At 37.8% G+C, this 27,688-nt stretch overlaps 1 protein-coding gene across 1 annotated transcript; it reads right to left on the minus strand.

Annotated features, from left to right (window-relative positions):
• Positions 1 to 27,688, minus strand: LOC138852719 (3-oxoacyl-[acyl-carrier-protein] reductase FabG-like). The gene is made up of 8 exons (XM_070085153.1): positions 27,532 to 27,688; positions 26,158 to 26,310; positions 25,525 to 25,687; positions 20,137 to 20,230; positions 12,374 to 12,443; positions 12,212 to 12,248; positions 3,060 to 3,123; positions 1 to 1,173 (listed from the first exon to the last, which is right to left on the minus strand). Exons 1-8 carry the CDS (start codon positions 27,575 to 27,577, stop codon positions 1,015 to 1,017), a joined length of 786 nt encoding a protein of 261 aa, XP_069941254.1. The 5' UTR covers positions 27,578 to 27,688; the 3' UTR covers positions 1 to 1,014.

A 27,688-nucleotide genomic window follows, 5' to 3' on the forward strand; every position in this document is an offset into this window, starting at 1 on the left:
TATTTCAGAAACCTTTATTAAAAACAATGATCTTGTTTCCAACAAAAATTATCAAGAATATATATTCAGAAAATAAAAAAAGTCAACATCAGTGACAAATTCTTATTCTTGCCAATGAAATGCTCTGCATAACAAAGGGGTTTTCACTAAGTTTGTAAAGCATTCACCCAATTTTGTAATTGCCAGTACATATATGCTTTATTTCTGAAAATAGTTATTTCTTGATTTTTTTTAACTTGGGAAACTTCATCTAAGAGCATTTTTACATTTAGAGCATCCAAAGATATTAAGATTTCCCTTCAACCACTATTTTTTTTTTATACACTTTTAAAACTACTGGAAATGCTACAATTTCCTGACCAGTACACTTCCTTTTCAATCCAGTTTCCTTACAATTTCTATTTTCTTATTTGCACTTTTCTGTATTTCTTATTATGTAACCACTTTAGTGATTTACATCAACGATTTTTGTTATATTTTGTAATATAACACTGAATACCTTTTATAAATTCACACTTCTACAGAGTGATCAGAAAGTTTTGCAACATTAATAAACACATTTTAGCAAGATCAAAGATGTTTTTTGGTACTCATATTTGGCAACATTCTAGGGTTACTGTTAATGTTATTTTTTACCATTTGCTATAAAAAATATGTACATGTATTTAAACAAATTTAATGTAGGTTATCCACACTGCCTTATTTGAGCGAAAAAAAAAAAAACTTATAAGCTTTAATCAAGAAGAAATGTTTGCTCATGTACTATTCAACATACAATGGGCCATTTTTTTTTTTTTTTTTTTTTTTTTGCTACAATTTACTTGTTGCTTAATCAGGAAACATTAAAAATAAATCCATTGTAAGCATAGCATTTACACTCAAATAATATCAAGTATACAAATACCAACACTGTTAATAAACATCAACCAACAAAATATTAAAGAAAAAATAGTAACTACAGTAGTGTAGTGTACTGTAATTTTGGTTAGAAATGAGGTATCCAAATGGAATGAATTATCGTGGACACATGGCATGACGGCCACCATCAACTGGAAGCGATGCACCGGTGATGAAGGAGGCATCCTCAGAAGCCAGGAATGCGATTGTTGCTGCCACCTCCTCAGGCTGTCCTGGACGGCCTAGAGCATGGGTTTGCTTTGAACGCTCAAGGAACTGTAATAAAATTAAGAATGTCAACAATCTGATAAATACTGCTCAAAGGTATAAATATGGCAGTGGTACTACACTATATTAATCACACAAATTTGAATATGCAAATCACTACTTAAACACTAATTCGTCCCAAATGAATGATGGTTAATTTTTTTTTTTTAAATGACAGCAGTCTCCCGCCGAGGCAGGGTGACTCAAAAAAGAAACGCTTCCACCATCATTCAACATTTTCACCATCATTCACACAATATCACTGTCTCTGCAGAGGTGCCCGGTTTAACAGTTTAGTTGTCACTCCAAACAGCCAATATCCCAAACCCCTTCTTTAGAGTGAAGGCACTGTACTTCCCACTTCCAGGACTCAAGTCCGGCTAACTGGTTTCCCTGAATTCCTTCACAAAATATTACCCTGCTCACACTCCAACAGCTCGTCAGATCCCAAAAAGCATTTATTTCCATTCGCTTCCATCTAACAAGCTCACACAACAGCTGCATGTTCAGGCCCTTTGTGCAACAAAACCTCTTTTACCCCCTCCCTCCATCTTTTCCTAGGATGACCCCTACCCCTTCACTACAGAGTTATACACCCTCAAGTCAACCAACTTTGCTCTATCCTCTCTAAATCACCAAACCACTTCAATAACCCCTCTTCAGCCCTCCGACTAATACTTTTAGAAACTCAACACCACCACCTAGTTTCCGCACTACGAATTCTCTACATAATATTTACACCACACACGAAACGACATCTCTACAGCCTCCAGCCCCTATCTCACTGTAGCATTCACAACCCATGCCTCACCCATATAAGAGTGCTGGTACCACTATACGCTCGTAAATTACCTTTTTTGCCTCTATGGATAATGTTGTTTTTGTCTCCACAGATGCCTCAATGTACCGCTCACCTTTTTTCCTTCATCAATTCTATGGCTAACCTTGTCCTTCATTAACCTATCTGCTAACAAATCTACTCCCCAATATCTGAAAACATTCACTTCCTCCATACTCCCTCCCTCCAATGTGATATCCAATTTTTCTTTACCTAACTCATTTAATACCATCATCACCTTACTCTTATCTATGTTCACTTTCAACTTTCTATCTTTACAGACTCTCCCAAAAGCACAGTATCATCAGCAAAAAGCAAATGCTAATTCCCATTTTATATTTGATTCCCCATAATTTAATCCCACCCCTCTCCCCAACCCCCTACATTTACTTCTTTTACAACTCCATCTATAAATGTTAGACAACCATAGTGATATTACACATCCCTGTCTAAGGCCTACTTTTACTGGAAAGTAATCTCCCTCTCTCCCACACACCCCAACCTGAGCCTCGCAATCCTCATAAAAACTCTTTACAGCATTTAGTAACTTACCATCTATTCCATACACTTGCAACATCTGTCATAATGCTCCCCTAGCAACCCTATCATATGCCTTTTCTAAATCCTTATACTATATATATAATGATACACAAAAGTAAACTATGCAAAATATCAATCCAGAGAGCTATTGCAAGTGTACTGTATTTTGCAAAATCTATCCCTGCTTATCAACTGCTGATATGAATACTAATTTGTTACTATTCATTAATCAGGAGGTGAAGCACTAAGCATTTCAGTGTCTGGGAAAGGAGAAGCATTCAGGTTTGATCCAAAGAAGGGAAGGATAAGTCCAATTCCTTAGATCAAGCCCTCACCAGCATCATGGCACCTCATTTACATTCACATTACACATTGATATCTGGTGGAACCATTCCTTATGCCTAACCATTACAGAAAGCCTTTTGATATCATACTATACTGTAATATACCAGAATTCCTCATGTCTAGCACTTTGCATTTAATATCATACGGTACACTAAATAAATGCATTACTCACAGCAACGTAAGCCTCTGGCCCAAAACCACCACGTTTTTGCAGTTCTGTTACTACAACACCAGGACTGAAAATAGAAAAAGTAATAAAAAAATCGGAACATTCACATTAACATACATATACAATATGGCACCCTAAATCTATATGAATATTGCTCCATCAGTTTCAGCCCTGCAACTCTGGTCAGTATACCTACAAAATAGATATAAGGTACAGTAATAAACAAGTTAGTGTCAGTATCATTTGTATTGCTTCCTTGTCATTTTAATCTAAATGCTAGATCATTTAGTGGTACTTAATGTTAGAGATTAAAAAAACAGAAGCATTAAATGTGGGTCTTTCAGAACAGGTTATGGTAGATGGAATATTAGATGCTATCAAAAAGTTCTTGGACTGCCACAAAAAAAACAGGCTTACCTAATCACCTAGTTGAAGTTCTCTCTCTTAAAGTACCCTCCTTGGGAGGCTATATTGCAATTTCAGCGCCTCTGCCGCTTCTTGAAACATTTCTGGAACTCTTCTTTCCTAACAGCATCTAGTGCAGCCTACAATTCTGCTTGAAACTCCTCCATGTTATTAAAATGCCACCCCTTCAGCATCATTATTATTTTTGGGAAGAGAAAGAAGCCAAAGGAGGTTAGACATGGGGAGTAGGGAAGGTGAGGGATGACCACCATGTGGTGGTCATCCCCCAAGACCAGAAAGACCATCGTCTTTCTGGTCTTGAGTAGCAAGTGGGGGCGCAAATTTTGTAGCCACTTACCTCATGTTCAAATTTTCAGATAAAATCTTTTGACATGACATATAAGAAATTCCCACAGCACATGTAATGTCCTGCATACTCTGACAATGATCTTCGTGAATAGCCTTCCTCATTTTTTTCAATGTTGATGTCTGTTTCTGATGTTGATGGATGACCCATGTGTTCATCATCCTCAACTGATGTTTGTCCTTTCTGAATCAAGAAAGCTACTCAAAACACTGTGCCCAACTCATTGCTTCATTGCAAAATGCTTTTTGAAGCATGTTGCGAGTTTCACTAACCATTTTACCAAGCATGAAACAAAATTTCATATGCATACATGCTGTTCTTTCTTTTAAAGCTTCTACTCTGTTACACAAAAAAATTGCAACACATTGACAACACGACATAAAATGCCTGTCTAACCTCAAGGGAATGACTATCACACAAACTTATCGTGCTACTTCACAAATAAGTGTACTGTGCAGCATGATCTATGCAACCATATTTCATTCAGGAAGCATGCAAAAATTTGAGTCTGGGAACTTTTTAAAGCATCTCAAAAGCATGACAAAAAGTGGTTGAAAGCAAAGTTGCTATGCTTTCTGATAAATGCAGCAATCTATCAGAAAGCACTGAGATGTCAGCTTGACTTAAAGTGACAAAGCTTGAAATTCATAAGGCAACAAATGTGTGTGGCAGCAACTTCCAATGCGGTAACACCACTAACTTATCACCACTACAAGATACATTCCCTCCCTTAATTAATCTTTCAATACAAAAAAAAAATAACCTTCCATTTATTATTGTAATTATCATTATTGGATATTATCTATTTAATGATTACTGTATATTCACTGCCATTGTTATTTTTTATTAAGACAGTATTTTATAACACTACAATATCCACTGACATTTATCCAAAACCTGCACAATTCCCAGTCACAGTAGTTTTATGCACAAGGAACTAGTGTCACACCCTGCATAGTACAGGCAGGCCTTACTTTATAGGGCTTCACTTTATGGCATTTTGCTAATGAAGCATTTTCTATTACAGGTCGGCCATCACTAATCTGGGATCATTGGGACCTGTAGTGTGCCAGATTATAGAGTTTGCCGGATTACAGAGTGGTTAGGTTAGAATACACTTTATTAACCTATCAATAGAGACTCTTTCTGCGACATCTTCCTCATTTTCATCACTGCTTTCTCCTCCACTGTCTTGCTGCTGTGGCTTTACAACCATCTGCGCAATTTCTGAGTCAGTTTTTATTATTATCACACTGGCCGATTCCCACCAAGGCAGGGTGGCCCGAAAAAGAAAAACTTTCACCATCATTCACTCCATCACTGTCTTGCCAGAAGGGTGCTTTACACTACAGTTTTTAAACTGCAACATTAACACCCCTCCTTCAGAGTGCAGGCACTGTACTTCCCATCTCCAGGACTCAAGTCCGGCCTGCCGGTTTCCCTGAACCCCTTCATAAATGTTACTTTGCTCACACTCCAACAGCACGTCAAGTATTAAAAACCATTTGTCTCCATTCACTCCTATCAAACACGCTCACGCATGCCTGCTGGAAGTCCAAGCCCCTTGCACACAAAACATCCTTTACCCCCACCCTCCAACCTTTCCTAGGCCGACCCCTACCCCGCCTTCCTTCCACTACAGACTGATACACTCTTGGAAGTTATTCTGTTTCGCTCCATTCTCTCCACATGTCCGAACCACCTCAACAACCCTTCCTCAGCCCTCTGGACAACAGTTTTGGTAATCCCGCACCTCCTCCTAACTTCCAAACTACGAATTCTCTGCATTATATTCACACCACACATTGCTCTCAGACATGACATCTCCACTGCCTCCAGCCTTCTCCTCGCTGCAACATTCATCACCCATGCTTCACACCCATATAAGAGCGTTGGTAAAACTATACTCTCATACATTCCCCTCTTTGCCTCCAAGGACAAAGTTCTTTGTCTCCACAGACTCCTAAGTGCACCACTCACCCTTTTCCCCTCATCAATTCTATGATTCACCTCATCTTTCATAGACCCATCCGCTGACACGTTCACTCCCAAATATCTGAATACATTCACCTCCTCCATACTCTCTCCCTCCAATCTGATATCCAATCTTTCATCACCTAATCTTTTTGTTATCCTCATAACCTTACTCTTTCCTGTATTCACTTTCAATTTTCTTCTTTTGCACACCCTACCAAATTCATCCACCAATCTCTGCAACTTCTCTTCAGAATCTCCCAAGAGCACAGTGTCATCAGCAAAGAGCAACTGTGACAACTCCCACTTTGTGTGATTCTTTATCTTTTAACTCCACGCCTCTTGCCAAGACCCTCGCATTTACTTCTCTTACAACCCCATCTATAAATATATTAAACAACCACGGTGACATCACACATCCTTGTCTAAGGCCTACTTTTACTGGGAAATAATTTCCCTCTTTCCTACATACTCTAACTTGAGCCTCACTATCCTCGTAAAAACTCTTCACTGCTTTCAGTAACCTACCTCCTACACCATACACCTGAAACATCTGCCACATTGCCCCCCTATCCACCCTGTCATACGCCTTTTCCAAATCCATAAATGCCACAAAGACCTCTTTAGCCTTATCTAAATACTGTTCACTTATATGTTTCACTGTAAACACCTCGTCCACACACCCCCTACCTTTCCTAAAGCCTCCTTGTTCATCTGCTATCCTATTCTCCGTATTACTCTTAATTCTTTCAATAGTAACTCTACCATACACTTTGCCAGGTATACTCAACAGACTTATCCCCCTATAATTTTTGCACTCTCTTTTATCCCCTTTGCCTTTATACAAAGGAACTATGCATGCTCTCTGCCAATCCCTAGGTACCTTACCCTCTTCCATACATTTATTAAATAATTGCACCAACCACTCCAAAACTATATCCCCACCTGCTTTTAACATTTCTATCTTTATCCCATCAATCCCGGCTGCCTTACCCCCTTTCATTTTACCTACTGCCTCACGAACTTCCCCCACACTCACAACTGGCTCTTCCTCACTCCTACAAGATGTTGTTCCTCCTTGCCCTATACACGAAATCACAGCTTCCCTATCTTCATCAACATTTAACAATTCCTCAAAATATTCCCTCCATCTTCCCAATACCTCTAACTCTCCATTTAATAACTCTCCTCTCCTATTTTTAACTGACAAATCCATTTGTTCTCTAGGCTTTCTTAACTTGTTAATCTCACTCCAAAACTTTTTCTTATTTTCAACAAAATTTGTTGATAACATCTCACCCACTCTCTCATTTGCTCTCTTTTTACATTGCTTCACCACTCTCTTAACCTCTCCCTTTTTCTCCATATACTCTTCCCTCCTTGCATCACTTCTACTTTGTAAAAACTTCTCATATGCTAACTTTTTCTCCCTTACTACTTTCACATCATCATTCCACCAATCGCTCCTCTTCCCTCCTGCACCCACTTTCCTGTAACCACAAACTTCTGCTGAACACTCTAACACTACATTTTTAAACCTACCCCATACCTCTTCGACCCCATTGCCTATGCTCCCATTAGCCCATCTATCCTCCAATAGCTGTTTATATCTTACCCTAACTGCCTCCTCTTTTAGTTTATAAACCTTCACCTCTCTCTTCCCTGATGCTTCTATTCTCCTTGTATCCCATCTACCTTTTACTCTCAGTGTAGCTACAACTAGAAAGTGATCTGATATATCTGTGGCCCCTCTATAAACATGTACATCCTGAAGTCTACTCAACAGTCTTTTATCTACCAATACATAATCCAACAAACTACTGTCATTTTGCCCTACATCATATCTTGTATACTTATTTATCCTCTTTTTCTTAAAATATGTATTACCTATAACTAAACCCCTTTCTATACAAAGTTCAATCAAAGGGCTCCCATTATCATTTACACCTGGCACCCCAAACTTACCTACCACACCCTCTCTAAAAGTTTCTCCTACTTTAGCATTCAGGTCCCCTACCACAATTACTCTCTCACTTGGTTCAAAGGCTCCTATACATTCACTTAACATCTCCCAAAATCTCTCTCTCTCCTCTGCATTCCTCTCTTCTCCAGGTGCATACACGCTTATTATGACCCACTTCTCGCATCCAACCTTTACTTTAATCCACATAATTCTTGAATTTACACATTCATATTCTCTTTTCTCCTTCCATAACTGATCATTCAACATTACTGCTACCCCTTCCTTTGCTCTAACTCTCTCAGATACTCCAGATTTAATTCCATTTATTTCCCCCCACCGAAACTCCCCTACCCCCTTCAGCTTTGTTTCGCTTAGGGCCAGGACATCCAACTTCTTTTCATTCATAACATCAGCAATCATCTGTTTCTTGTCATCCGCACTACATCCACGCACATTTAAGCATCCCAGTTTTATAAAGTTTTTCTTCTTCTCTTTTTTAGTAAATGTCTACAGGAGAAGGGGTTACTAGCCCATTGCTCCCGGCATTTGAGTCGCCTCATACGACACGCATGGCTTACGGAGGAAAGATTCTTTTCTACTTCCCCATGGACAATAGAAGAAATAAAGAGGAACAAGAGCTATTTAGAAAAAGGAGAAAAACCTAGATGTATGTATATATATATATGCATGTGCATGTCTGTGAAGTGTGACCAAAGTGTAAGTAGGAGTAGCAAGATATCCCTGTTATCTAGCGTGTTTATGAGACAGAAAAAGAAACCAGCAATCCTACCATCATGCAAAACAGTTACAGGTTTCTGTTTCACAGTCATCTGGCAGGACGGTAGTACTTCCCTGGGTGGTTGCTGTCTACCAAACTACAGAGTCAGTATAATGATGAAATTCGAGTCAGTATAATGATGAAATTTGAAATTATGCTAGCTGAAATTAGTGCCGGATTACTGATGGAAAGGGATGACCGATTGCTGGATTAGTGATGGCCGACCTGTATACCCATTCCTCTTTTATTCAGACTTCCTACGATAGATATATTCACCACTTACTATCAACTAAGGACGAAAATATTTTAAGGTAAGTAATGTGTGTACTGTATATGCATTTTTTAGGCCTTGCCCAATTGCTCACTTAATATGTCATAGTGTAAACATATTTTCAGGCTTTTATATGCATTTGAAATTGAAAAAAGGCTATGTTTCATTATACAGGTCTCCCTCAACATTCGCGAGGGTTAGGGGATCAAGAGCCTCGCGAATGTTGAAAAACTGTGAATGTTTGGTGCCCCAATATATTGTAGGGAAATATATTACAATACTGCTTCCTTAACTTATTGAACCATGAATAATCATAAAATACATGAAAACGTTGTAAATTGTACTAAATATATACATGTTATGCTTTAATAATGTATGTTATTTAATAACATGTATGTTAACAACATGTATGTTATTAAATAACACAGACTCCACCACTGCGAGTCCCTACTACCCTCCCTCCGACCCCCACAACTGGCAGCCAGCCCTCCCACCACTCAGTGTGGCGAGTGTTTTGTTTGTTCATTATTTGCTATTAAACTACAGAATAAATAATGTAAACTCATCCATGACTGCATATTGGAACGGCTATTAGGAAAGGTATTAGACGGTGACATCATGTGTTTACTCTTGAACACTGCAAAGAATCGAACATTTCTATTGCTAATAACAATAATAATAATAATAATAATAATAATAATAACAATAATAATAATAATAATAATAATAATAATAATAATAATAATAATAATAATAAATACGATATAATTGAAGAAGGAAATTGTACAAAAATACGAAGGAGTGGTTGACACATCGTCAGTGTGACTTTGTTTATGCTGGAGTGAACATTAGTCTCCCTGCTCTTCCAAACATTTCACAATAATTCAGCGGTTGAGGCAGTGGTATTTAATAACATATGTTATAAATAATAATAGTACATGTTATTATTAATAACATGTATTATTATTAACATGTATGTATTTTATAAATACCATTGCCTCAATCACTGCCTCTACCACTCCAGTCACACTCAATCTACAAGCACCAAACACAATGAATTATTGTGAAATGTTTGGAAGAGCAGGGAGACTAATGTTCACTCCAGCATAAACAAAGTCACACTGATGATGTGTCAACCACTCTCTCGTATTTTTGTACAATTTCCTTCTTCAATTATAACATATTTATTATTATTATTATTATTATTATTACTACTACTATTGTTATTATTAGCTGTAGCAGAAATGTTTAATTCTTTGCAGTGTTAAAGAGTAAACGCATGATGTCACTGTCTAATACCTGTTCGAATAGCCATTCCAATATGCAGTCATGAATGGGTTTACATTATTTATACTGTAGTTTAATAGCAAATAGTGAATAAACAAAACACTCACCACACTGAGTGGTGGGAGGGCTGGCTGCCAGTTGCGGGGGTCGGAGGGAGGGTAGTAGGGACTCGCAGGTGGCAGGAAACTTGAATATGATTTGGCGGCTTGGAATTTGGTGGCTGGGAATTTGGTGGCTGGGAATTTGGCGGTTGGGAATTCGCAAATGTGTGAAGCCCGTGAAAGTTGAAAACGTGAATGTTGAGGGAGACCTGTACAGCAATTTTCGCTTTACAGCAGTAGCCTGGAATGTAACCCTCCAGAGTATGGCTAGCTATGCTCTGGACTTTACAAAATTCAAAGGTTAAAAATACTGAAAATTACTGAGCTACCGTACATTTAAATTTAAACTTTCATAAATTCTTAGCCACATTCCCAATTACTACCTTAGTTAACTAGGCACCATATGGTCAGGGGAGGTAGTTTGCATTTTAATTATTATTATTCTCCAACAGGCTTTTGTGAATATGTTAAATATACAAATCAGTGGAGGAAAGTGGTTATTATGACCTGACGTGCTGTTGGAGTGTGACCTAACAGTCAAGAAAACCATAGATACAGCCATGTACCTGTGTACATCCCCCCAAAACTCCATCAATTTTTTTTTTAACACATCGACCATTTTCCATCGCGGCAGGGTGACCCAAAAAAGAAAGAAAAAACTTTCATCATTCAACACTTTCACCATCATTCATACACAATCACTGTCTTTCTTCTTACTTTTAGTAAGTTGTATGGGAAAAAGGGTTACTAGCCCATTGCTCCCGGCATTTTAGTTGACTTTTACAACACGCATGGTTTATGGAGGAAAGATTCTTATTCCACTTCCCCATGGAGATGAAAGGAAAAGTACTAAGAACAAGAACTATTAAGATAAAATCAAAGAAAACTCAGACGTGTGTGTACATAAATGTGCGCATTCATGTGTAGTGTGACCTAAATGTAAGTAAAAGTAGCAAGATATACCTGCTATCTTGAGTGTTTGAGACAAAAAAAAATATACCAGTCCTCCTACCACCATGTAAAATAAATACAGGTTTATGTCTCACACTCATTTGGTAGGACAGTAGTACTTCCCTCGGTGGTTGCTTTCTACCAACATACCACTGATGTTTTTTTTATTAACACACTGGCCGATTCCCACCAAGGCAGGGTGGCCCGAAAAAGAAAAAACTCACCATCATTCACTCCATCACTGTCTTGCCAGAAGGGTGCTTTACACTACAGTTTTTAAACTGTAACATTAACACCCCTCCTTCAGAGTGCAGGCACTGTACTTCCCATCTCCAGAACTCAAGTCCGGCCTGCCGGTTTCCCTGAATCCCTTCATAAATGTTACTTTGCTCACACTCCAACAGCACGTCAAGTATTAAAAACCAATTGTCTCCATTCACTCCTATCAAACACCCTCACGTATGCCCGCTGGAAGTCCAAGCCCCTTGCACACTGATTTTATCAGCATAAAATACAGTACTGTACATACAGAGGTGTTGAATTTTACCATAAAGAGAATAAAATCATAGCTGATTGGTAGAAACTTGACAAATGACAACTAATATAGGTTTCCATAAGCACAAAAATTGAACATAAAAAAAGTTGTTAAAAGAGAATAAAGTACAAGCAGTGTATGTGTATCTCCCATTCCCCACCCCTGCCTATGACTCATTTGGGACACCCATTCTATTTCAGCTACAGGGCCCATAGGGGATTTTGTGGGTTTATCCACAGCCCTCCCTCTCTCTTTCATCTTGGAATTGCACAATAAACTGCAGACTACACTGTGAGCATATATTCAAGCCCTTAAGATTTTCTACAAACAACTACACAACAATAAACATACAGCATCCTTAATGAATCTGTGTGCCTCTCCTTAAATCTTAAGGTAGATAACCAGGCCTGGAAAACCTGCAATAAGCCTTTATTCCCCATCTAGCTACATTGCACTTTCACCAACTTGGATTCTGTTCTATAAATAACTGATTAATAAAGTACATATACAGTACTGTACTTACTTAACAGAGTTGACCCGTACTTGCTTATCTGCAAGCTCTGAAAATAAGGTGGATTTTAATCAAATATGAGCATTGTTTTAGATGGTAAATAATTTATAATCACAATTTCTAAGGTGGTAATTGTAATCAGAGTTACAATGAATTTAGGAAAATTATTCTTACCTAAGGCAACACATCGTGTCATCTGGTCAACTGCAGCTTTTGATATGTTGTATGCAAGAACACCAGGAAACTGATAAAACAGAAATGGACCAATTTAAGGAACTGCAGTTTTTAATAAATTTAAAAAGAAAAAAAGTGGGTTAAACTTGCTAGATTTTAAGAGGGCTTTTGGTAGAGATCCACATGAAAGACTAATTTGGAAACTTCAAAAAATAGGAGAAATAAGAGGCAAACTATGAAAATGGACAAGAATCCTTTGAGAAGAAAATCCAAACAATGATAAAAGGAAAAATGTCTTCTTGGAGAAATGTTACCAGTGGGGTACCACAAGGATCTGTACTTATCTATATAATGTTTTTAATTTACATTAATGACCAGAAGGAATAGAAAACTATGTATGTATATGAATTTCTTTGCAGATACAAAAATCTTGAGCAAAATACTGTAATAAACATGACCATAAAACTTTAAAAGATGATTTGGATAAATTGAGCAAATGGAGTGGCAGATGGATGAGAATCTAATAATAATGTCATGTAATGGAAATGGAATAAAGTGAAATCAGGCCACTGTAAAACCTTAAGCAAATGGACCTAAATTTAATGGATTTTAATTTAACAGACAAAATACATTGTTTAGACTGAGTCTGGAAACAATGGATAAAGTATGTTGGTCTGCTGGATAAACTGTTTTTGGATTTATTAAAGTCTATTGTTTCCAAAATTATGTTATAATCATGGAAAAACAATTTCCTCTCTTAGATTTTACTGACAATCAGCATTATCAGACACCATCTCCCTCCATTAGTCTGTTAAATAGTGTTACAAAATATGAAGAATATTATATCAAGAAAAGGATCTAGAAGTAATTATTAATAAAAAAATCACATACATTAGGCCACTGCTGTGGTGCCCACACCTAAAAGAAAAATGTGGATCTGAAAGAAAAAGTTCAATGTAGAGCTAGAAAATGGACACAAGAAGTTAAAAATATGAATTATGATGAAAAACTGAAAAATCTAATAATGCCCATACTAGCTGATAGCTAAGAGGAAAATATATGATAATGGTTATAAGATAAGGTTATAAAATATGAAAAATAGAGGTTTCTTGGTACTTTCAACAGAGATAGCAGGTCACAGAAATAAATTATCAGTATGGAAAAAATGAAGCTGAAGGAATACTGCAAAATTTTCCTTAACAAGAGTTGTATAAGAATGGACTAAATTGAATTATAATTACATTCAGAAGCAAGTGTTAACCAGGATGGGTCACAGCTTCTGTTGACAAGGGCAGTGGAATAAATTGAAAGAATAGCTACTAAATGCTGTAACTATTGGAAATTTAAAGAATACGTACATGATGAATATATTAATAAAGGTTGGACAAACATATTAATAAAGATTGGACATCATGAGCATAGCTCTGCTACTGCAGCTGCAAATGGATAAAAAAAAAAGGTGGGGGGGGGGGGGGGAATTACCCCATTACTCTTCAGTTAATACAATAAACTTACAATAAACTCAATAAACTTACAATAAACTATTAGTTTTAGCCATATTCTGGATAAAATGAGTCCTTAGCTCTCCTTGCCATTACTCATGTATTTTGTATAGCATAACCATTCATACAAGCTAACTGAAATTTTCATTATGTTTTGGTAGAAACAGCAAAAATAATTTGAAATCATGTGGTAAACATTTGTGGTTAACGTATAAATTAAATCAACACCCTACCATACTGTAATGCAAATGTCAAGTTCATTGAAAAATGCAAAACATGAAAGCACTAATGAAGAAACAGTAAATAATGTTAGTACTGTACTTCTGAAAAATATAGATGGTAAATATTTATGAAAGTTCTTACAAGTTTAACAAATTATCATACCTCATGTTTTAAGATATATCCGCAAGAGTTCCATATTTTGATCATCTATTTTTTGCTGTTTTTCTACTACTGTGTCCTGCTTTGATCTATTCTCATCCTCTTGCTTCCTTTTCATTGCTTTTCCTTCACAAAGGGTGTAACCCAATTTTTTTCTGGAGCATGACGACTGAGAACTCATATCTAAGACCAGTGTTTTATTGTTATTTCTTTTTATGTAAGTGTAGGTGTCAAACTTTTGATACCTAACATTAGGTTTAGCTGCTCCTAGTTTTTTCTTTAGTCCAAGAGCATAGAAACTCTGACATCTATTAGCTAGTTTTGCCTGTCTTGCTGTCTCCAATTCTTCCACCTTTTTTTTCCATACATCAACAATTGACGTTCCCCAACCTTTAGTTTCAATGTTATTTGCTATTTTTCTATCTAGTGGCATTATTTCAAAGTTCTGATGCTTAATGCAGCTTTGCCACTCTTCTACAAATTGTGAATTTCCCATTACTAATGAAGATGTAAGTGAAATCCTCAGGTTCTTCAGCTTTGGCAAGCTCAGCAGAGTCTTCAAAGTTTTTATATTGACAAGATTTTCAGAAATATCCAAGGATTCCAGAGCCTGAAAGCCCCTCTTGTACATCTTAAAGCGGGCCAATAATTGACGAAATCCATCCTCTGATAAATCATTACACGACAGATTGAGCACTTTTAGATTCTCCATATCCACTACTGCTCTCAAAATATCATTGTTATTACCCAAACGGCAACCGTGGAAGTCTAAATGAGTTACTGGAAGGCATAATATTTCTAAACACTCACAGTATTCATTAACTAGTTGCAGGTTCATACACTGGAATGACTGCATGAACTGCTGCCCATAGGCGCCAACAAACAGGTTAATAATATTCACAGAGGTTGTAGTATTCTCAGAGAAATATCCACACTGGACGCAATTCTGCAATATCTGCTCACCCACAATCTCTGGGAAATTTATTAACGATTCTATCATATCAACATTTCTCCCCACATAATCGAGACATATCTTGAACAACGGCTCTGGAGTCCACAAATCCACTAATATCCTCGGTGGTGCTCCATAACTTTCAGACATTTCAAGAATGTATAATTATTATTATAATCAAAAAGAAGCGCTAAGCCACAAGAATGTATAAACAGTATCTAGCAGCCTATGTTGTTTCGTGTTGTTACAACAGCAGTGTAGCGGTGGCGGCGGCGGTGGCGGCGGCGGTGGCGGCGGCGGCGACGACGACCTGCCTCTCCTGCCACCTGGTGCTCAACCACACAAGTTAACACAGAAAATGGTCTAACCCAAAATTTAGCAAATGCTTAAATATTCGAATTCAAAATTATTTTTTAAATTATAAGGTCATTATCTATTTCTTTTTCAGTACAGAAATGCGTTATAACTTTACATTATAAATGACAACCATGTTATTAATTTCACAAGAAAAATAGGCTGTTGAGTAAATTGTTTATGGTAATAATAAGCAAAATAAGATTATTTATTATGTAAATTCCTTTTTAATAAGTGGGCTGTGCACTGCAGACAAGTTATATTTTAAACAAATTGGAAAGCTTTATTTATATTAATAAATAAATTTAATAATGTAACTCAATCCTAGCTCAACTGCTAGCGCATTCAGCTTACAAACTGAGATCCGGGGGTCAATCCCTCGGTACGGCTGGAAAACGTTAGGACGTGTTTCCATAAGACACCTGCTATTCACGTTCACCCATAAGTAAAAAGGGTACCTGGATGTTAGTCAACTGGTGTGGGGTCGCATCCTGGGACAAAACTGACCCAATTTGCCCGAAATGCTCTTGGCCTGGTAGGCAAAGCTGAGGGTCTGGGTTCGATTCCCGGCAAGGGCGATAACACTGAGTGTTTCCTTACACCTGTTGTCCATGTTAACCCATCAGTAAAATGGGTACCTGGGTGTTAGTCAACTGGTGTGGGTCACATCCTGGGACAAAATTGACCTAATTCACCCAAAATGCCTTGCATAACAAGAAGCTTTCTATATAGTAGCATGTCACTGATACCAGCTAGGCCTGTATACCGTGTACATGTACTTGTAGAAAATAAAGATTTTTTTTAATATTATTAACACATCAGCTGTCTCCCACCTTGGCAGGGTGGCCCGAAAAAGAAAAACTCATCATCAATCACTCGATCACTGTCTTGCCAGAGGCATGCTTACACTACAGTTATGAAACTGCAACATTGACACCCCTCCTTCAGAGTGCAGACACTGTAGTTCCCATTTCTAGGACTCAAGGCTGGCCTGCTGGTTTCCCTGAATCCCTTCATAACTGTTACTTTGATCACACTCTAACAGCACGTCAAATCCTAAAAACCATTTGTCTCCATTCACTCCTATCAAACATGCTCACGCATGCTTGCTGGAAGTCAAAGCCCCTTGCACACAAATCCTCCTTTACCTTGGGTGGCCTGGTGGCCTGGTGGCTAAAGCTCCCGCTTCACACACGGAGGGCCCGGGTTCGATTCCTGGCAGGTGGAAACATTCTGACACATTTCCTTACACCTGTCCTGTTCACCTAGCAGCAAATAGGTACCTGAGTGTTAGTTGACTGATGGGGGTTGCATCCTGGGGGACAAGATTGAGGACCCCAATGGAAATAAGTTAGACAGTCCTTGATGACACACTGACTTTCTTGGGTTATCCTGGGTGGCTAACCCTCCGGAGTTAAAAATCCGAACGAAATCTTATCTTACCCCGTCCCTCCAACCTTTCCTAGGCTGACTCCTACCCTGCCTTCCCTCCACTAATAAAGATATTGTTATTATCATTATTAAACCTAGCCATAAAGTTGTTGATTACATTGGGATGGTTAACATTACCTGGAGTTTACCTGGAGAGAGTTCCGGGGGTCAACGCCCCTGCGGCCCGGTCTGTGACCAGGCCTCCTGGTGGATCAGAGCCTGATCAACCAGGCTGTTACTGCTGGCTGCATGCAAACCAACGTACGAGCCACAGCCTGGCTGGTCAGGAACCGACTTTAGGTGCTTGTCCAGTGCCAGCTTGAAGACTGCCAGGAGTCTGTTGGTAATCCCCCTTATGTATGCTGGGAGGCAGTTGAACAGTCTCGGGCCCCTGACCCTTATTGTATGGTCTCTTAACGTGCTAGTGACACTCCTGCTTTTCATTGGGGGGATGTTGCATCGTCTGCCAAGTCTTTTGCTTTCGTAGTGAGTGATTTTCGTGTGCAAGTTCGGTTATACATATAATTATTTTCCAAATAGCCACTAAATATATGCATCTGTATCTTGCACAGAGCACTTAGCAGTGGAGAATTTATATACAAAAATTTACCCAGGAGTAAAGTACATAATGGCCCATTATAAATATTGAGACTGAAATGCCCATAATAGGAAGAGTATTTCTGGACACTTAGCCTAGGAGTAAAATTTTACTAAATGTACGTATATGTCGTGTAATGATTTATCAGAGGATGGATTTTGTCAATTGCTGGCCCGCTTCAAGATGTACAAGAGGGGCTTTCAGGCTCTGGAATCCTTAGATATTTCTGAAAATCTTGTCAACATAAAAACTTTGAAGACTCTGCTGAGCTTGCCAAAGCTGAAGAACCTGAGGATTTCACTTACATCTTCATTAGTAATGTCAAATTCACAATTTGTGGAAGAGTGGCAAAGCTGCATTAAGCATTCATGTGTGGAAATTAGGAGAAGGTGTGGAGTTAATAAAAGTATTAGTCAGAGGGCTGAAGAGGGGTTGTTGAGGTGGTTTGGTCATGTAGAGAGAATGGATTAAAGTAGAATGACATGGAGAACGTGTAAATCTGTAGGGGAAGGAAGGCGGGGTAGGGGTTGTCCTCGAAAAGGTTGGAGGGTGGGGCTAAAGGAGGTTTTGTGGGCAAGGGGCTTGGACTTCCAGCAAGCATGCGTAAGCGTGTTAGATAGGAGTGAATGGAGACGAATGGTATTTGGGACCTGACAAGCTGTTGGAGTGTGAGCAGGGTAATATTTAGGGAAGGGATTCAGGGAAACTGGTTTCTATATAGCTGGACTTGAGTCCTGGAAATGGGAAGTACAATGCCTGCACTTTAAAGGAGGGGTTTGGGATATTGGCAGTTTGGAGGGATATGTTGTGTATCTTTATACGTATATGCTTCTAAACTGTTGTATTCTGAGCACCTCTGCAGAAACAGTGATTATGTGTGGGTGAGGTGAAAGTGTTGAATGATGACGAAAGTATTTTCTTTTTGGGGATTTTCTCTCTTTTTGGGTCACCCTGCCTCGGTGGGAGACGGCTGACTTGTTAAAAAAAAAATAAACATATGTATCATTCTCTACTAAATTTACTTACTTTATATCACCCTATAATATACCTTTACCTCACCTATGGTATTGGGAATCTACCATGGCCAATCACCTTAAACCTTTAATAACCCAACATAAAGGTGCAGTGTGGATGATCAGAAACTCTTGCACCAGACAACCCACTCCACCACTCTTCAAGGGCTTGAACTTACTTAATATACAATTTTTTTTTTTTTTTTGTTTAACAAGTCTGCTGTCTCCCACCGAGGCAGAAAATACTTTCATCATCATTCAACACTTTCACCTCACTCACACATAATCAGTTTTTGCAAAGGTGCTCAGAACACAACAGTTTAGAAGCATATACACAACATATCCCTCCAAACTGCTAATATCCCGAACCCCTCCTTTAGAGTGCAGGCAATGACAATTTTCTTATTATTCTTTTTAGTAATTATTACAGGAAAAGGGGTTACTAGCCCATTGTTCCCGGCATTTTAGTTGACTTTTAAAACACGCATGGCTTACGGAGGAAAGATTCTTATTCCACTTTCCCATGGATATAAAAGGAAAAGTAATAAGACCAAGAACTATTAAGATAAAATCAAAGAAAACTCAGATGAGTGTGTATAAATAAACATGTACATGTATGTGTAGTGTGACCTAAGTGTAAGTAGAGGTAGCAAGATGTACCTGTAATCTTGCATATTTATGAGACAGACAAAAGACACCAGCAATCCTACCATTATGTAAAACAATTACAGGCTTTTGTTTCACACTCACTTGGCAGGACGGTAGTACCCCCTTGGGTGGTTGCTGTCTACCAACCTACTACTATATACAAAATATACACACTTATTATTGTGCCTTCTAAATATACAGAACACTAAACTCCAAATATGTGGCATAAATATTATGCAGAGAATTTGTAGTGTGGAAATTAGGAGATGTGGAGTTGCTAAAAGTATTATTCAGAGGGCTGATGAAGGGTTGTTGATGTGGTTTGATCATTTTGAAAGGATGGAGCAAAATAGGGTGACTTGGAGGGTGTATAAATCTGTAGTGGAGAGAAGGAGGGGTAAGGGTCATTCTAGGAAAGGATGGAGGGAGGGGGTAAAAGAGGCTTTGTGTGAAAGGGGCTTGGACATACAGTAAGCATGTGCGAGTGTGTTAGATGGAGTAAATGGAGACAAATGGTTTTTAGGACTTGACAAGCTGTTGCAGTGTGAGCAGGGTAATATTTTGTGAAAGGATTCATGGAAACTGGTTAGCCAAACTTGAGTCCTAGAGGTGGGAAGTACAATTCCTGCACTTTAAAGGAGGGGTTTGGGATACTGGCTGTTTGAAATGACATATGAACCGTCATATTTGGGCACCTCTGCAAAGACAGTACTCACCTAATTGTGGTTGCAGTGGTTGATTCATAGGGTGATTATAAGTGAATGATGATGAAAGTTTTTCTTTCTCTTTTGGGTCACCCTGCTTTGTTTGAAGACCGTTCATGTGATAAAAAAAAAAACTACCTAAATTATATAAACAAAGACCATCCAGATAGCAATACTTACAGATCTGATTCCATTGACACTGGATACATTAATGATGTTCCCTTTAGACTCAATCAGATGGGGAGTTGCCAACATTGTCAGGTGGTAGATGGCCCTGATAAAATGAAATATTATACAGTAGTCTTAGGCATATATGTGAAAATAGTACTGTACTCATTTTTCAGTGAATAGAAAAAATAATCAAAGTACAGCACCTGTATCTAAACTTTATCAACACCTCTGAGTCACATCCTGAGTGAGAGTAGGAGGATATAGGAGACCAAAATAATAAATAAAAAAGAGAAAATCAGAATAAGTGAAAAAAAAAAGTAAGAATAAAATCCTGTAATGGCAAATGATTGAGCAACTTTGCTAGAAACAAATGAATTACTGGATATGTATATACTCTCCATGGGAAAGTGGAATAGAATTCTTTCTCCATAAGCCATACGTGTCATAAGAGGCAACTGAAATGCCCGGAGCAAGGGGCAAGTAACCTCTTCTGTATAAATTACTGAATGAAAAAAGAAGAAAACTAGATGTTTCTTCTTTTTTGGGTCACCCTGCCTTGGTGGGAGAAGTTGCTGTGTTAAAAAAAAAAAGATATAGTACATAGTACTGTATACAATATAAATCAGATAACTTCAACTTCCCATAATTATTACTTACAAAAGATAAATAAGATCAATTTCATATCTTATTTGCCTGTGTTTTTTTCTTTCAAATAGTACAGTAAACCCTCTCATAATATAAGGATACATTCCTGAAAATCAGCACTTTATGGAAACTAACTGGTTGGAAAGTGAAGAACATGAAGAAAAAATAGGCTTATGGTCTGGACACCACCTAATTTGACAAACACTTTTTTAATGTATTACTAGGAATAAAATACTACATTTGATCTTACCTTACATTTTTGTTGTAACGCATATTAACATGGAACTGTGCAGAATGGGTTGATGTTGCCCAGTAGGCTGAGGTGGATGGCTGTGGTTCTTGTGAGGATGTGGATGCAAGTTGTCAGTAGTTGATAGTTGTATTGGAGTCTTCAAATATTCTATAATGCATCTGTTGCCTATTTTACCCTGTAGTACTGACCTCTGATATTCTTTTCACCAGGCCACAAAATCTGCACTGCTCGTTGCACAAGCTCTTTTCTTCTCATTGTTTTTATTTGAATAAATGGTGGATTCTCTCAGCCTTAAAGTGCAGGCAGTCAGCAGCACATGTGATGTGCATCAGGTTGTGAGATAGAATCTTGGTACAGAGATTATCTTCTACGTATAATGCATTAGCTAAAGCTCTGGCCAAGCTCTTGAGTATGACCTAATTCCACTAGTGGGGCCCACCCACCTGTAATAATGCCTTCAACTGCTGTAACTCATCTGAATCCAGTGTGTAAGTGCCTCTGCTTGATCAAGGCTCAAAGATTGAGATACAGTGGAAATCCGGATATTGGCCGAATTGGATTTCGGCCGCTTTTTTGGCTGAAATTCTGTCCTGGATTTTGGCTGGCAACTTGGAAATTGGCAGTATTGGACGTGTCCGCCCGCCATTCCCCTGCGTTCATGAGTCAGTCTGGCTGTGTCTCTGAGTGAGTGAGCAACATTCTGCCCATCATCCAAACAGTCTGTCATAATCCATTGTTTTTTGTGGTTATTTATTGAGTGCAATTGCGAAGTAAGTCACCATGGGCCCAAAGAAAGCTCCTAGTCCCAGCCCCTTGGTAAAGAAAATGAGAAACACAATTGAATTCAAGAAAGAAATTGTAGCAAAGTACAAAAGTGGTGTATGTGTCCCAGAGCTGGCCAGGATGTATGGGCAATCCAAATCAACAATCACTTCCATCCTGGCAAAGAAAGTAGAAATCAAGGAAGCTAACACTGTGAAAGGGGTAAATATGCTAACGAAACAAAGATCATCAATAATCGAAGATATGGAGAAGTTATTGTTGGTGTGGATCAACGATAAACAATTAGAGGAGGAGGAAGAGAGAGGGGAGAATGTGCCTTCTTCAGTGATTTAGGACATTTGTGCAAAGTAGAGGGAGGTGCAAAGTTTTGTGGAGAAATATCACCCTGGCCAAGCTCAACCAAGCCATATCTGCAACATGTTCAGTGACAAAACCTTGTCCCACTTCAGGCAAATCTCAAAGAGATGCCAGAAACAGACCTCTCTGGACAGTTTTTTTTTTTTTGAGCGAGTGCAGTAACTCTCAAGCTAGTCCTAGTGCCAGTAAAAAAACAAAGAAGGGAAGTAACCCCAGAGAGGGACTTGATACCTGAAGTCCTTATGGAGGGACATTTCTCTTCCAAACAATAAGCTCTCCTCTCTCTCTCTCCCCTCCTTGCCTTCTTCAGTACGCCAACAGGAGTCTTCAATAAAGGTATGTAATGTTCAGTTATTAAAATTTGTGCTTTATATTTATTTCTCATTGTTTTCTGTATGTAAAACTATGGTTAATCTTTAAAAAATGTACTTTTTGTTAATATTTTTGGGTGTCTGGAATGGATTAATCGTATTTACATTAATTCTTATGGGAAATATTACTTCGGTTTTCAGCCTTTTTGGATTTAGGCCAACCTTCTGGAATGGATTACAGCTGAAATCTGGGGTTCCACTGTAATGATTACTTCATCTTCTACCATCTCTAGTTTATAAGCTTTATATTGAACTGAAAAAGCCACTGGCTAGCAAAACATCTTAATACATCTTATTAATCACCTTGTTAGTATTGTATACCAATAATGTAATGACAAGTTGGAGATTCACACTTATTTTTCTTGGCACCTCTAGCATCAGTAGTATTCCGAATGGGTGTCATGATTAACATCCAAAGATGAAGATGATGAAAATATTTAAGTTTGATAAATACAAAGTATGACAGAAGATGCTCACAGAAAGCAACTGTAGACAACATGGGTGGCAGTGCATCTCCAAACACTTGACCATTAAGCTCAACTTGCATTGGATGGGAAAAATTCCACTGAGCAGACTACAGTGGTACCTTGGTATATGTCCTTAATTCATTCCAGGACCTTGGACTTATATCAAACAGGATATATACCAAACGAATTTTCCCATAAGAAATACAGTGGACCTCCGCTTTACGATCAGCTCCCAATGCGACCAATTATGTAAGCGTATTTAAGTAAGTGCATTTGTATGTGCATGTTTGGGGGTCTGAAATGGACTAATCTAATTCACAATATTCCTTATGGGAACAAATTCGTTCAGTAATGGCACCTGAAGATACTTCTGGAATGAAATAATATCGTAAACCGGGGGTCCACTGTACAGGGAAAACGATTAATCCGTTCCCATAAAAAAAATCCTATTGTTATTGGCATATTATATATTGATGGGGTTGTATAAAATAATTTAAACACTGCTTAATACTAAAATATGTAATTTAAACACTGCTTAATATAAAAATACATACATAAATACAAAAGAATTAGATGAGATACATGCAAATTTAACCTCACTTTACTTTACAGTGCTAAGCAGGGAGGAGGAAATGCTACTGTTTGGAAGAGAGTCCTCTTCTCTTTTCTGTCTTTCCCTATTTGGACCTGATTGAAGCTCACTGGGTTTGACTTTTACTAAAAATCTGTCCAAAGAATTTTGCTTCTGCCTTCTCAGGATGTTTTGGAAATGTGACACCTGGTCATTCCAGACAATGCTATTACGGCCTGTTTGGGCTTTGTTGGGGTGGTACTGCTCTGCAAAGTTTTGACGTCCATTCATTTGGCAAAGATTTCCTTGATTAATGAAGTAGGGGCTTCCTTTATCTCCTCTTCCGAGCCTGAAGAGAGTGCAACTATCTTAGTCTTGTGCTCCTCCTCCTCAAGTTCCTGCAGCTCCTCAGTGGTCAGCTCTTCCCTGTGCCCCTCCACTAACTCCTCCACATCACCATCACTCATATCCAGACCCATGGAACTGCCCAGAGACAATATCCTCCACTATACACACAGCCTCAAAGCCCTCATAGTCCCTTTCACTCCCTTTCCTCCAAGCAGAGTTCATTGTCGAGTCATATTCCAAACAAAGGTCATGTACCCAGCAAAAATTTTCGCTTCCAAACAGGACATATACCAAGTTGGACTTATTCCAAAGTGGACATACACTGAGGTACCACTGTACCAAGATTTGGCATGTAATTTGATACTTCCATGCTCAGAGCATACTGACAAGAATTTTTTAACCACTATGGAAAAAAGAGATGAATTTTTCAGTCTCACTTAGTGAAGATCATAGTATGTAGTGTCACTTTTAAAAGAGGGTTTACATCATACAGATGTCAGATTGGAAAATTTAAGAGAGTCCTATTCCTTCTTTGACAGAAATTACTGCTGTAAAGACTACATATCAGGCCAAATAACTAACACAGTTAATGATGTTAATTCCATCCTGTAGCCATTATTTCAATGAACTCTGCATATTTATATGAAATGCTATAACCATTAGTTACAACTTTTTACTGCTGACAAATGCTTATGATATTTTTTTTATATTCCTATACTAAAGTTATATAGTGGAAATAGTATCAAATTTCCCTCTGAAGTATATGTCTTTCCTCTCTCAAATGACTATACTACTAGCTTGCCATACATACATGTAGCCTAAAAGAATCCTGGTCACCACCATCTTCTCAATTACTTCCACATTTCATTCCATCTAAGGCAATCCAACTGTAATACTGATAGATTTCTTATTTCTTAATGTACATTTCATTCTCTCATTCTTTTAATTTTTATTGGGATTTTCCTAGTGATCTGAAAAGTTCATCCAAACCTGTTACATTATCTATATTTTCTTTCTGTGCTGATATTCCTGCTAGTTTTTTAGTTCTCATCCCCTGAAAGGTTAAAAAGAGATGGTGTTCATTTAAATTTTATCAGAACTTTGTCTTTTCATTTTGGTAGTTTTTTTTAATGTCAGCTGTTTCACACTGAGGCAGAGTGGCCCCAAAAAGAAGAAATACTTTCACCATCACTCACTCCTTCACTGTAGTGCCAGACATGCACCAATACTACAGTTCAAAACTGCAAATATCCCCACCCCTCATTCTGAGTGCAGACACAGTATGTACGTACTTCCCATATCCAGCACTCAAGTCCATCTAACCAGTTTCCCTGAATCCCTTCATAAATGTTACTTTGCTAACCCTCCAACAGCATGCTCACACATGCTTGCTGGATATCTAAGCCCCTCACACACAGCAAGCATGTGTAAGCATGTTAATACTGACAGTCATCAGAAAGACTAACCAGAATAAAAAGAGATTTGGGCATAGGAAAGCTACTGAGCACAATATGAACAAAATCTTGAGTTAGTTTTCAATTTAGGAGTTATTGCCAAACCTGAAAAACATGGATACCACCAGAAAGCAATATTTTTACTTACCTAACATTGGTGTTCATGACACGATCAAATTGCTCCAAAGTTGTGTTCTGAATTGTTCCCATTTCTAAGATGCCTGCATTATTTACTAGTATGTCCAGCCGGCCATATTTCTTTAATGTCTCATCAACAATGCGCTTTGTGTCCAATTCATTATTTAAATCAGCTGTGATAAAGGAATGGCATGTTTCATTTTACATATTCTTAGAAACTAAATGACCTCTATTATTGTTTAACCTTATGAAGTCATGACAAAACATTATATTGCAATACACAGACTCGCTGTATTGCATTACTTCAGGGACAGACACTATAATTTAATTTTTTTAGAAATACTGTACTGTATACACAGTGGTAAATGCAATATCTTCAGTAAAGAAATCAATCAATATACAGTGGACCCCCGCTTAACGATCCCCTCCAAATGCGACCAATTATGTAAGTGTATTTATGTAAGTGCGTTTGTACATGTATGTTTGGGGGTCTGAAATGGACTAATCTACTTCACAATATTCCTTATGGGAAAAAATTCGGTCAGTACTGGCACCTGAACATACTACTGGAATGAAAAAAGTTCGTTAACCGGGGGTCCACTGTATATGTTTTGCTTTCTACAAGGCAAGAATTGTAGTGAACCTTGAATTGTCAGTGGTTTGTTAGCAACATTCCCATTAGCACACTTCTCTGCAACAGCCTGAAGATTCTCAACATTGCGACCTGTAATTGCTAGAGATGCTCCATAGCGTGAAAACAACAAGGCAGTTGCAGCACCAATTCCAGAAGATGCACCTGAAATTGAAAAGCATGTGATTTTGATAAGATTCCTTTTTAATAACTTGAAAGCTTATTAAGGGCAAAAAATAAGTACAGTAAACCCTCAATTTAATGGACTAATGGAGGGAGCAGTAAGAGTAATTGCAGTGGATAAGGATGAGATTGTTTTCCCATAATCATTATAATGGACAATTCTATAACTATGAGACTTTTTGTCCATTGTTTCCAAATATACTGACCCTGAGGGAGATTTTGTCTAGTGTTTCTGAAGACTTAAAAAGATATTCATTAAATCGAGAGCTTGCTTTGTCAGTGAGAATTTCCAGCTCATTTTCTACATGAAGTACTGATTAAAATTACTCTTGGACATATATTCACATTAAATACTTGTTATCTTAATGAAAAACTTAAGTGAAACACACTACTTATTACAGTCATACTTGAGCATACAACAAACAAAAGGTTATGTACAATTAAAGAAATGCTTAGCAATTTTATTTTTTTTTATGCGAGACTATATTGATAACTCGGTGAACAGAGTGGGGGTTCAAGCCCATGACAAGCCAATCTTGAAACTAGCAGGCCAGTATGCTATCCACTCTTAGTAAGACTAAAGGAAAATTCTTGAAAATCACTCATCTGAAAAATCTGAATGATCATTCAACACACTGGAGCAAAAATTCATTAAATAAATTATCCTTAGCTTATCCTAGGTTAAATCTTTGTAATTTATCATCACTTTATTATTTATTACACTAACTTACTAATGCAATCATTGCATAAATTTGAAACAGCTGTAATTCTGAGAAATAAAATGTTTTATTTTGATATTTTGATTGGGAAGCTCTAAGTAAGTAAGTTTATTTATGTACAGGTACACATAAATACAGTTACATAGATTATCATACATAGCAACATGTGTAGATTACCTAGCATAACCCAAAAAAGTCAGTTATTTATTTCCATTGGGTCCTCGAACTCACATAATTATATAAAACTATCAATACTGTATATTTGACTTAAGTAATGCTTATATTATAACTTTTACACATGTAAAAAAAGCTAAGAATACCGATTCTATTAATAAAAATAATAAAAAAAAAGGTCTCCTAGATAAGTCCACAGAGGCTCACATTTTATTTATGAAATGACATGTATGGGTGCCTTCCAAAAATATAAATGTTCTTTAGTACCTTAAAGCTGGAATATATATGTATGTGACAGTATGTTTATTACCTGTGATAATTGCGATTTTGCCAGCCAGCTTTCCTGTGGCACTCATGTTGCTCTAGTCACTCTTGGTCTTATCATAGACTGTCCCTCCGCACTTATAATTATATCCAGATAACTTTCCTTTGTTCAATATTTCACCAAAAACTGTTTCAAGTTCATT

Source organism: Cherax quadricarinatus, chromosome 15 (assembly GCF_038502225.1).
Source record: "Cherax quadricarinatus isolate ZL_2023a chromosome 15, ASM3850222v1, whole genome shotgun sequence".
Classification (NCBI taxonomy): Eukaryota; Metazoa; Arthropoda; class Malacostraca; order Decapoda; family Parastacidae; genus Cherax; species Cherax quadricarinatus.